The 12,366-nt window shown below is 39.4% G+C and overlaps 1 protein-coding gene across 1 annotated transcript in view; it reads right to left on the bottom strand.

Annotated features, from left to right (window-relative positions):
- Positions 1-12,366, bottom strand: part of LOC122804604 (extracellular tyrosine-protein kinase PKDCC-like) — a 103,371-nt gene that overhangs the window by 81,790 nt on the left and 9,215 nt on the right. Inside the window, exon 2 of the mRNA XM_044074566.1 lies at positions 10,105-10,227. Within this exon, the coding sequence (XP_043930501.1) occupies positions 10,105-10,227 (123 nt within the window). The remainder of the gene's footprint in view (positions 1-10,104; positions 10,228-12,366) is intronic.

Genomic DNA, 12,366 nt, shown 5'->3' with positions numbered 1-12,366 from the left:
ATCCACGCGTCCAAATTTCGCTTGAAGAGGGTCAGCGAGGGGCTATGTCTAACATGAATTGGGATTCTATTCCAAAGTGAGGGGAGCCTCTGGGAAATGAATCTGTCCCTCCAGCATGTCCTATTTATTTTTGTGCTGAGATTTAGGTCCTTGGAGCGCATAGCTCTAAGGGAGCTGGATTTCTTGAGGTGGAGCATGTCCATTAATTCTGGGTTTGACATGGCTTTGTACGTCAGGCATAGATTGCCTCTGAGTAGGCGGTAAGCAACTGAGTAGAGCTGTAGTTTCTTTAGTCGAGCTGCATAGGACATCTGTGTGTAGCCCATGATCCTCTTGGTGAGGTACCTTTGGGGTCTCTCCAGTTGCTGCAGGTGTCGGATAAGGTATATCCCAAAAGGGGCATTGTATTCAATTATGGGCCTGATGAGTGACGAGTAGAGGGGCACAATGACCTCTCTTGATCTAGATGCGAACCCTTTCGTGATTATCAAAGGAGAGATTACTATCTATGTTGGTCCCCAAATCTCTAATTATTTCTTCCATACTTAATGGATTACCACCTATGTGGTAATTTGTGGGCACCTTGTTTTTCCCAAAGGGGATGACTATGCACTTTTTAGCATTTAGCTTGAGGCCATGGCTCTAGCACCAAGCATCCGTCTCTGTGAGACCCTTTTGGAGGATGCTTGTGTCAGCTGGAGATTCGATTATGGCCCCCAGTTTGCAGTCATCTGCGAACTTTGTCAGACATAATCCCCCCGTGTTAGCCTGAACCTCAGAGAAGTATATACCGAACAAGAGAGGTCGCAGAACTGAGCCCTGTGGGACGCCACTTGTAACTGGTTTGGATTCGGACATGGCACCTGCGATTCTGACCATGTGGGTTCTATCTCTGAGCCAGTTTGCAACCCATCTTGTGATATAGGGGTTGATATTTAAGCTGGTAAGCTTATTTATAATGCCCAAGTGGGGTATTGTGTCGAAGGCTTTTGCGAGGTCCAGGTAGGCTGTGTGGACTACCTTGCCCTCATCTATGGCTTTGGTAACTGTTTCAAAGAAATCAACTAGGTTTAAGATGCAAGATCTGCCCTTCACAAAGCCAAATTGGGTAGGGTCCAGTGTCTGGAGGCTCCCAATGTCTTTGTTTATGAGTTCCATGATAATATGCTCCATAGCTTTACAGACCAGACTAGTCAGGCTTATGGGGCGATAGTTTCCGGGGTCCTTTGTGGCACCACCTTTGTGGAGTGGGATCACTGTATCTGTACGCCATTCTTTGGGTATATATCCTGTAGTAAGGCTAAGTTTGAACAGTGACTTGATGTGAGGGTTCAGTTCTTCTTGGAGCTCGTGTAAGACACAGCCTGGGACACCGTCCGGTCCCATTGATGCTGTATTTTTTGCTTTGGAGAGGGCAGCTTTCACCTGTGCATCTGTGATGTCAGGGAGGTTACATTCAGTTGGGATAGGCATTTGCTCCTTTGGGGGGGAAGGGGGAGAAGTTTGCACTGAATCTGTCTGCCAGGATGTTGGCTATGTCTGTAGGTTCGGTATATTTTGTACTGTTATGCAACAATTCAGAGCATATCTGGGAGTTTCTGCCCATGTTCCTGACATAACTAAAGAAGGCCTTGTGATTATCTTTAGTGTCTAGAGCAATTTTTCTTTTGAAACTGGCCTTTGATGATTTTATGAGGGATCGAAGTTTCTTGCTAATACTGATCAGAGATGCCTTCCCTTTTTGGGATTTTGCTCTGTCATGTAGTAGCTTCCTCCTTCTGTTGTATAGCTTATTTATGGCCGGGGTCCACCAGACTGGTCTCCTGTTTTTGGAGGAGTAAGTCTTGGTTTTATTTGGGATAGCACGATCCATGCATTCCTGCAGGTGCTCATAGAATGCATTTGTAAAGGATTCTGCGGATTGGGCTGTATTATCCTCTGGTCCAGGGGCTTTGAAGGATTCCACCTCAGTCTTGAGGAGTGCAAAGTTGGCTTTTGAGAAATTCTTTACAGTGATTTCCTTGGCTAGGGGTGGGGACAGGATATGGATGTCCAGGGAAATTTGTTTATGGTCTGATCTTACCAATGAGGGGTTTACCTCTGGTGTGGAACATAGAGTCCCCATGTTGGTGATGACCAGGTCCAATATGTTGTTCCCTCTTGTAGGAGTGGTGACCAGTTGTTCCATTGTGTTAGAGTTTATAAATTCAAGGAACCGTTGGGTGAGGGTGTTTGGGCTTGAGTAGTTTTCCCAGTCAATGTTTGGGTAGTTGAAGTTACCCAATAACATGGTGTTTGGAGAGACCTTCATATTCTCCAGTGTTCTCAGGAATGCCAAGTGGGGTTCCTGTAATAGGGAGGGTATTCTGTAGCAGGCTACAAACTTGAAAGGCAGTTTTGCCCACTGTTAGTTGCACATGGATGGTTTCCGATGCTTCGTGCAGTGCCACTAACCTGGAGGTGTAGGTATCTTTTATGACTATAGATACTTCCCCTCCTTTTGTGCTTCGGTCCGAGTTTTGGGGCCGAAACGCATGGTATGAGTTATAATCTGGTAGTGCTGGGGTGCTCTCAGGAGCCTTGAACCAGGTTTCTGTTACTGCACAGACATCGATTTTCTCCATACTGAGGAGAGCCTCGAGTGTGTGCATCTTGAGGTTTAGACTTCTGGCATTGAGTAACATTACCTTTAGTTTTTTTATCCTTGGTTTGTCTATGGAGGTAGGTTTGTCCTTTGAGCCTTGCCTAAAAAAGGCACTATGGGGGTGGCAAGAGCCTTGGCCAGTATACGAAAGCCTAAGGGTGACAGGTGCAAGCCATCCCTAGTGAAGCAACGTGGCTTGTCGAGCATGTCATCCCAGGCTGACAGACACTGGATCCCCTTTGAATGACACCAATACTTTAGCCAATTGTTGAAACTGATCATTTTGTCTTTATACTGTGGCATCATTCTTGGTGAGGGCAAGATGCTACTCAAGGTCAGGGTCATACCAGCCTGGGCTACATGGTCAGAGAGCTCCTCTATGTCTCTTTTCATGTAGTCCAGGAAGGTACATGTCAGGTCATTTACACCAGCATGGACAATGACGGAGTCATACTTGTACTTGCTTTGCAGTGACCTGAGTGCTTGCATTATGTGGCGGATCCTGGCACCTGACAGGCAGCTTACAGTGACCTTCTCCTTGTTCAGTCTTGTGAGCGGGACGTCAGTGTACTGGACAATAGAGTCCCCTATAACAAGTGTATTTGGTGTGTTGTTTGGCCTTAAGGGCTGTGACTGTGAGGCACACTGATTTTGTGAGATATGTGATTTGTGGGTATTGTTGAGGGGTGGCTGTTTCTTGGATATCTGCTTAGGAGGTCTTTGCTGTTTAGGCAGATTTTTATTTAGAGCCTCCGAGTATGTTTTTGTGTGTTTATGTGTTGGGTATGCAGATGCAATAGGTCTGTGTGAGACTGGATTTGTGGTGTGGATGGTTACCTTTTCCTCCTGACTGACTGTGCCAGTCTTGGGTTGAGAGAGCTCTGCCTCCAGTTTGGCTGTGTAACTGCATCTCTCACATGTATTAGAGTTTGTTGGAAGGAGGAGAGGGTTGTCTGTGTACATAAGGCAATTGTAACATTGCCTCAAAATTCCCAGATTCACCAGCTGGACTGGAGAGTAACCTTGAAACGGACCCTTGGACATACCAGATTAGTATAGGGAACTGTTTTTTTACTGATCAGATTAGGGAAGGGAACTGATTTTTCACTTGATCAGGAAGGACCAATCGGGAGGCTAATACTTATGAGAAGTCAAGGAGGGTGTAGTGCTTTAGTTAGTTAGTGTTTCCTTATAAGAGCTGACCAAGTGCAGGGCTTTAGAAAGAGAATACAGTGATTACTTTGAGAGTTTGAACAGTTCTAAGGGAAAAAGTGAAGAGCAGACTTTGTGGAGCCTGGAATACTTTAAACCTGTTTAGGCGGCGCTGCCCGACGCTGCTCAGTGCGCAAAACCACGCAAAAAGAGACTTGTAGGGTTTTAAGAGAGAGAGAGATCAAGGAATATAGAATTGACCCAAAATGGCCAATAAAACTACAGCTTCTAGGTAGTAACCACTCCTCCAGGGACAGGCAGGCTGTTCAGTGTTAACCACTCCCACTGGTGAACACAGAGACTTCCCTTTAGCCCAAGCAAGCACTGGCCTTCTAGAAACTTCCAAACAGTTCAGAACAACAAATCTGTAACTGAACTTTCTTAACTTTCAGAAAGTGGGAAAAAAGCAAGAATTTTTTTTTTTTCTTTTTGTTGTAGTTTAAATGTAGCAGAGATACACAAGCAGCAAAATAATTGCAACAGTGCAATAAATGACCCCACACTTGAGTGCTAGGCCAAAATCAGGTAAAATGCAGTTTTTAGAGAAAAAAAACGATTTTAAATTAAGTGCAACACAGGAAATGCAGTAAACAGGCTCTAGATGTGTTCCAAGTACTGTTACTGTTACAGATATAAACTTTAGCAAGCCGGAAAATGCCAAAAAATAGGCGGCAAAGCAGTAAAACTTAACAAAAAATCAGAAGAAAATACTTAAAATCACAAAAGTAGCTCCCTTTCTTCTCTCAGCGTTTTCTCCCCTTGGTAGGTGCTTCAGCAACAACTAGCAAGCCTGAAAAGACGCCAAAACCACGAGGCAGCCTGGTTTTAAGAGAGACAGATCAAGGAGTTTAGAATTGACCCAAAATGGCCAATAAAACTACAACTTCTAGGATGAGTGGGCAGCTACAAGGATGGATGGATGAATCAATGAGTTGGAAAGGCAGTCAATGAACTGAAAATATCAGTTATAAGCAGTTATTCTGTTATATCAACTTAAAATGTATGTTTAACAGTTACAGAAATGGGGATCTCAGAATGATTGAAATAAACATAAAAATGTATTTCTTTACACTACTGCTGAAGATTTCAGGCCCCAACCTCCTTGCCAGATGACCCATTTATAGCAAACAGTGCCAGAGTGATACCCTACAGTACTTCTTCACCTTCTGGTCCCCCTCTTCCATGGGAAAAAGTCTACTGGCTACTGACCTACTGATCAGTAACAGAAGAACATCACTCTGAGTTCAGACAGAAGGTCAGAATCACTAGATTTTTTGTGCTACTCTAGAACTGAGATCAGACGAACTTATGTTGTTCAGCCCTTATCCTTCAAGATGACACTGAGCCCTCAGCCACCAACCCAACTTGGGTCAACACAGGCTATTACAAATACTATCTTACCCAAACACTATTTATTTATTTATTTATTATTTATTTCATTTTACATATGTTGACCGGGATAGTCCGACTGGATGCATATCCATTTTCAGCAGAGGCCCAGGGAGAAAAGCTCCAAACTTACAAACAGATAAAGATAAGCAAGTTACAGTATATGCACAAACATATTGTATTAACATACAAGTTAAAGTCTCACATTTCAAGCCTATGAAGAATTCAGTTTATATTCAGAAATATATACAAATATGTTACAGTTTCTCTTATCAAACCTATTGGTGCAGCTATATACAGAGTATCTGCAGAGATGTTACAGTTTCTCTTTTCAAACCTTTTAGTGTAAAAGGTAAGTCGCTGTGAATAAAAAAATGCAGGGATATGGAAGTAGATTAGGCTTTAATTAGGGTTAGAACAAGGACATAACCAGTGAGTTTTAAATACAGGGTTAGATTTTTTTTTAACTGAATAAGGGAGGGGTTCAGAGTAAGGTCAGATGGGAGCGAATTCCAGGTTTTGCCTACTGAATTTGCAAACAAAGATTCTCTAGATAGGTTGTTAGCTTTAACAGATTGAACCAAAAGTTTTGTAGTGGAACAAAGTACCCTATCATTTTTGTAGGGATGGATAATGTTTTTAAGGGAGAGCATTTTTTCTGGATTTTTAATAACCTTGAATCCTACAGTAAGTTGATTATATTGAATTAGCCTGGAGAGTTCTAGCCATCCTAAGAGGTTTAGGCCTTGACAATGGTGTGTCCTGTAGGGAGTTCCTGTGGCAAACCTGGCAATTTGATTGTAGCAACTAGAGAGTTTGCTGAGATCAGTTTTGTTCAAGTTAGTGAGTATTGGTGAGGCACAGAGTAAAGCTGAAAGCAGCTGGGTACAGGCAATGGCAGTCCTAGCTAGAGGGATGAGAAAAGGTTTGTTTATTTATTGGGAGCCAAGTTTTTCATTAATAGTTTTAATGGTTTGGTTTATGTGCATATCATATCTGAGGTTGTTGTCTATTATAACACCCAGGAGTTTGGTATACATATCTGGTGTGATTATGGTCCCATTGTTAGATGTTATAGTAAATGAAGGTTGAGAGGATTTGCGAGTAGGGGAGAAGAGCAATAGCTTTGTTTTATTGGGGTTTAATATCAGCTGTTGATTAGAGATTCAGTTTTCCACTGTTTTAAAGGTTTTCTGGGTTAAACTAAGGAGATCTGTAGGAGTAGAGGTTGAGCAAATCAAGATGGAGTCATTAGCATATTGTATACAGGTTGCATCTGGGATTACAGTTTGGAGGTCATTGATAAAGAGGGAGAAAAGAAGGGGACCTAATATAGAGCCTTGGGGGACACCAAGGGTAATGGGGAGAAGGGTGGGAGTTTGCCCTGCCAAAGGACAGCATGCTGTCTTCCACTAAGATACAATTGAAACCAATGTCTGGCATGATTGTTTAGGGATATTTTCTTTAGGGTAAGTAAGAGTAGCTGCTGGTTAACCATGTCAAAGGCCTTGGAAAGATCAAGAAACAGGGCAGAAGATAGTTTGTTGTTGTTATGGTTGGAATTTATGACATTAGAAAAGGAGAGGAGGGCTGTGGTGGTACTGCACTGTGGTCTAAATCCATGCTGGGGGTTGGCCAGAAGATTATGTTGAATAAGGTAATGTAAGAGTTGTTTATGGATACACTTTTCCATAATTTTAGCCAGAGGGGAAAAGATAGCTATTGATCTATAATCCAAAAAACACAAAAAGTAAAATATGAAATGTAGAAATACACACCAAACAGCCAGTACTTCACCGGTAACTCCTTTATTACACCAACGATCTGGTACCTCAGCTATTCGCCTTCAAGGATCACATTTTAATCCACCATGGCAATGCATTTTTATACCATTTGATTAGAAACAATTAATTAATAATTCAATTAAAGTTTCAATTTAATAAAGGAATGAGCATTAATTAAAGTGACCTTAGAACAAACATTTTTAAACTTCATTCACTTTGTATATGTATTCATCCATATGCTTTTTGAATAATATGAATATGTAAATATATATACAAATAAATAATACAATAAAAATAAAAATAAATAAATAAATAAATATTGTCAAATACTGATGCTGAAAATAACTTAAATACCCAAGTTTGAGCTATTGATCTATAGTTTGACAGCTCACTGGAGCTGCCTCCTTTGTGGAGTGGTATGACATGTGATATTTTCCAGATAGAGGGGTAGAGGCTTCAGTTATGGTTCTGTTTATCAAAACAGAGACAGGGAATGCTATAACTACCTGTACAATGATCAAAAACTACTGCTAACTTTCTAACTTACTAAATTATCTTTATTACAATAAACTTCTGGATATAACAACCTTCCTATTATACTGTTAATGAATAGGATCCACCAACTAGAAGTGGACAGTGCTGAATGTAGAATATAGGTATGCTAACTCATTCAAAAAAACCTTCTAGACATAGAATAAGATGTTCCTCTCATGACATTTTCACACAGAAGAGTGTATTTATCATTAAATTGGGTAGGAAGACTGCCAGGATTTTAGACTACTGCTAGCAGCTATAACTGGTCATACAGCTTAGTTTCTTGAGTTTAAAGGCACAAAATAGGACAGCTAGCAATTTAGGCATCATGAAATCCAAGTACAACTGTTGAGGACAACAGCATGTAATCAATCCTCTGGGACATTACTGAAATAAAGAAAAGCATCTGCGGTTTAATTTAGCAATAATTCATGGCAGACTGTGGGTAATGCATGATTTACCCATGACTGGCATGGTTTGTTTATGACAGTAAAGGCAGAGTGATTAAACAAAGCTTTATGTGGGTACATCCTGCATTACCCACATTCAGGGGTAGATTATTGCTCTTATACAATGACATTATTTAAGGGAAAAATGTATTAATTTTTCTAAAATAATGTCATTGTATGAATGTACTTTAGTGGTTTTCCACTAGCATTTGTAGTCTATGGTATGCAAGATATGTACTGCACATGCACTCTTTCTGTAAGGAGTGCACTACACATACTCTAAGTCTGTAAGGGAGTGGGCAGTATGTTGCTCTAAACCCTGTTTATGGTATTTACGAGTTTTTAGTGTCCTGTACCTCTGAATCATTTACATTTTCACAGAATGTCCAGATGTTCCTCATTTTGTTGGTCTGACTTTCAGTGAGGTTGAAGTGAATAAATAATGTCAGACACCTCAGAATGTGTGTGCCAGGCATCAAGAGCAGTGAGAGATTTTTTTTAATCATATTGCATTATTCTGCTCTATAGAGCAGTCTACAGTCTTGAATTTTTTTAACTATTAAAATTCTCTACTTAGCATCAAGGAAAAGGTGTTTAAACAGTACTTTCTCTGAGGAAAACTTGATTTATATAATGGGGGTATAAAGTTGGCTGGCATTAGTTAATCAGTGTAATGCTGGGTGACTTACCACAAAATTAGACTTTTTATGAGGGACAGAGAAAAAATATGAGGAGAAAAGAGACATTCTAGAAATTTCTGTCAAGGTACAACATCAAAAGTATGATTGGTCCAGCTGATATGTTTTTTACAAGGGGCAAGCTGACTGGGTGTCCAGTCATCGTGCATGTTTTGAGACTGTCTTTCAGAAGGTGAATACATTTTGTAATTCCAGGGAGACCACAAAATCAGAAGTTTTATAAGGGATAGAGAAAAATGCAAGGATAAAATGGACATTCTGCAAAGTTCTATTGAGGTACTGATACTGAATATAATGTTTTTCAAAATTTTACCACGTGAACATTTTAACTAATGGACAGAACCAAGTCTAATTTAACATTCATGATTCCATATATTGTTAGTAACTGCTTAATCAATTCAGGGTCACTTGGTCTTGTGTTTTCATCAGGGGACATATGGGATGCTTCTCACAAACTGTATAACTCATAAGCATCAGGTATCAGTGTAAAAACTCTGTTCTGTATACAGTTGCAGAGATATGTGCTGAACACTGATGTGGCCCAATGGGTAATATGCCAATCCAGGGTTCATTTCCAACATTTGGTCACTGTCTGGGTAGAATCTGCTTGTTGTTATTGTGGTTGCAATGCCCTTCTCTGAGTATTCCAGTTTCCTCACTGACACTTGTTGCTTAACTAGCAAAATGTACCTAGAGATTGTTTACATCTGAGGCTCATCATTTGAGGTCATCATGGCCACAACATTTCTGAGAAGGGACACTTTAGTTATTCATTAAACAAAAACAAATTAAGTATTTCATGGGAAAATATAATGAATGCTGCTAAAGGAATGAACCTATAATTGCTCTAATAAATATTGATTGCAATGTTTGATTGTAAACATCATAGTACCTTTTAGAGTATACATTATGTAAAAAGAAAAACATTAATAGAACTACCATCAACCACTTCATATGGGCAGTAATGTTTACTCAGCCCTACAGGATAAAAACCCCATGCAGATAAGAAGTAGCTCTCTATTTACAATCATTATCAGTCTAGTTAATTCTTAACCCTCTCTGAGAATCCCTAGCTTACGTCAGAAAAACAATAAAACTTAACAAATAACCATTTGCTGAATGCAATGCAGATGTTAAGTTGCTTCCTGACTAAAACTAGAAAAGTGTCACTTTTACACTTTATCTTTGAACACACCTCTAAAAATAAAACACAAAATGTACAATGATTTTCACACAAACACACACACACACACACACAATGACGTAGTTATGCAGTGGCTTCTATTTTTGAGAATTTAGCAATGTCTGAGACTAACCAGCTTCACCCTCCCATATATCAACACCACCATCATTGCCCATCACAGCAGGGAATCAGAATCAAGTTATTTTCTTACCTTGAACCTTTCTTCCCAGGGGGTCTGAAGGAGATGAATCATATCCACAGGGGAGCCAAGTTCCAGCACAGAAATGACCCTTATTCGGAATGCCATGCTATTCTCATAGCACTTCCCCTGCAACTAGATTTAGAATGAAACAAAAGCAAATTATTAGCTGAAATAAATAAATAAATTTTGCCAGACTACAATTATAATGCTGACTGCACCTGCAATAAGTAATGGTTGCAGGTTTAATTGCATATATATATATATATATATATATATATATATATATATATATACACACACACACACACACACACACACACACACACACACACACACACACACACAAGACACTGGCTTCATTATGAAAAGTGAATGCACTGCCAGTGGAAATCATTCATTCTTTCATTCATTCACTCACTGAATATTTCTGTTCAGGTTCACTGAAAAGTTTGAGCTTGTTCTAACAAGTAGAAGGTATAGGGCAAAAAAAAATCCTGGATAGAATGCTAGTCCATTATATGATGCTGAGGTGATGCTGAGACAGCAGACACACACACACACACACACACACACACACACACACACACACACACACATGGTCAGAAGCCAGCAACCTTACAGAAAACTCAGAACAAAAGAAGGGCATGCAGACTCCACACAGAAGGCACAAAAGCTAAGAAATGAACTAGATAATTAAGTGATGCAAGGCAGCAATGCAGACCACTGCAGCAATGGGTCACCATGACTAACATGCTGCTTCATTGACTGCTGATTTTAAAATATCTTAAAACACAAAAATCTATTTCCATATGGCATGAAAAATATTAAATAAATATCAAAACAGATATGTATGATAATATAAAAAATAAAATATATGGCTTGTGTGAGTACTAAAGTTCAAAAGACACACTTTTAATGAGTGCCTGGATCTGTCACTATATATTACAATTTGCACTACTGACTTGTAATTAGTGGTATAAATCCTAGTTACATCATGTAACATTGTCATGTTTACATAGTAGAGACCCTCTTATGGAGGTCACCATGACTTATCAGTCATACTGCTTTTAATTTGATGTGCAAATAAAACACTTATGATCCATAAATATGTAGAGGAAGATAGTTTGTGTAAGGCTTATGTTTACCGACACCAATATTAGGATACAGAAACAACAACATTTAGAACACATGAGAAATAATGGCTTGCAGACCTTTCAACTATGTCCCTTTTGTGACTTTTTTTTACTTGCAGAAGAACTCTTGCAATAGGACCCCAAACGTTTCTTTACATGTAAAGTAATGTATAGGACAACTTGGTAAAGACACTATAAATCAAAAAACAGATCCATCCATCCTTCTATCCATCCATCCATCCAGCCATCCATCCATCCACAACCCATTTCCCCATGGGGTTGGGATGTGACATCAACAGTGAAAATTATCCAGAGACAATGTTCAAATAGCCAGGTAGTTAACCCTGCCTCAGCTGTTCATCCATACCACACACAAACACACACACACACACACACACAAACACACATACAGATACACACACACACACACACACACACACACACACACACACACACACACACACACACACACACACAAACACACGCACATACACACATACATACTCTTTCCAATCCGAAAACAGATAACCTTTCCTAAATGAGTTTTGTTATTTTTTAGACTTTTATTCCGTTAGTTAGGTAGGATGTGGGGTAGGGTTACTACCTGTCCCCCTTACATTGGACAATACCTATTTTGGTAGTTTTATCCAGTAAAAAAAAAAAAAAAAAAAACATGAAAAATGTCCTGAGATTTCAGTTGCATTTAAGACTTATGTTGTACCTGAAACATCTTAATATAATGTCAACAATGGAAACAACGCAAATCCTACAAATGTGAGATTTTACGTTGGCAAAAAAACTAACTATGGTCCTTTGCATTGGTTGTGTGTATGGTTCCTCCTGAAAAATCTTACATTTCTTTAAAGAAGTCCAACTTTGGGCATTTGGGCTAACCATAATGTATGGGGTTTAAACCACTGGTAAAAATGTCTGCTTTTGTATATTATTTGTCTGACTTTCAAAATAATCATTACCCAACACATGTCCATATAAAAATAGGAATATTGTTGCATTTATTTACATACCTTACCATCTATTTTAATTTACCAAATACACCAAAACTGTTAAATCAAAATATTCCCATGTGTATTATTTCAGCAATGGAAATATGATGCCTGTTTGTACTAATATGTTGCAT

Source organism: Protopterus annectens, chromosome 6.part0 (assembly GCF_019279795.1).
Source record: "Protopterus annectens isolate FY-2018-M chromosome 6.part0, PAN1.0, whole genome shotgun sequence".
Lineage (NCBI taxonomy): Eukaryota > Metazoa > Chordata > Ceratodontiformes > Protopteridae > Protopterus > Protopterus annectens.
This window is presented reverse-complemented; position numbering and strand designations above follow the sequence as displayed.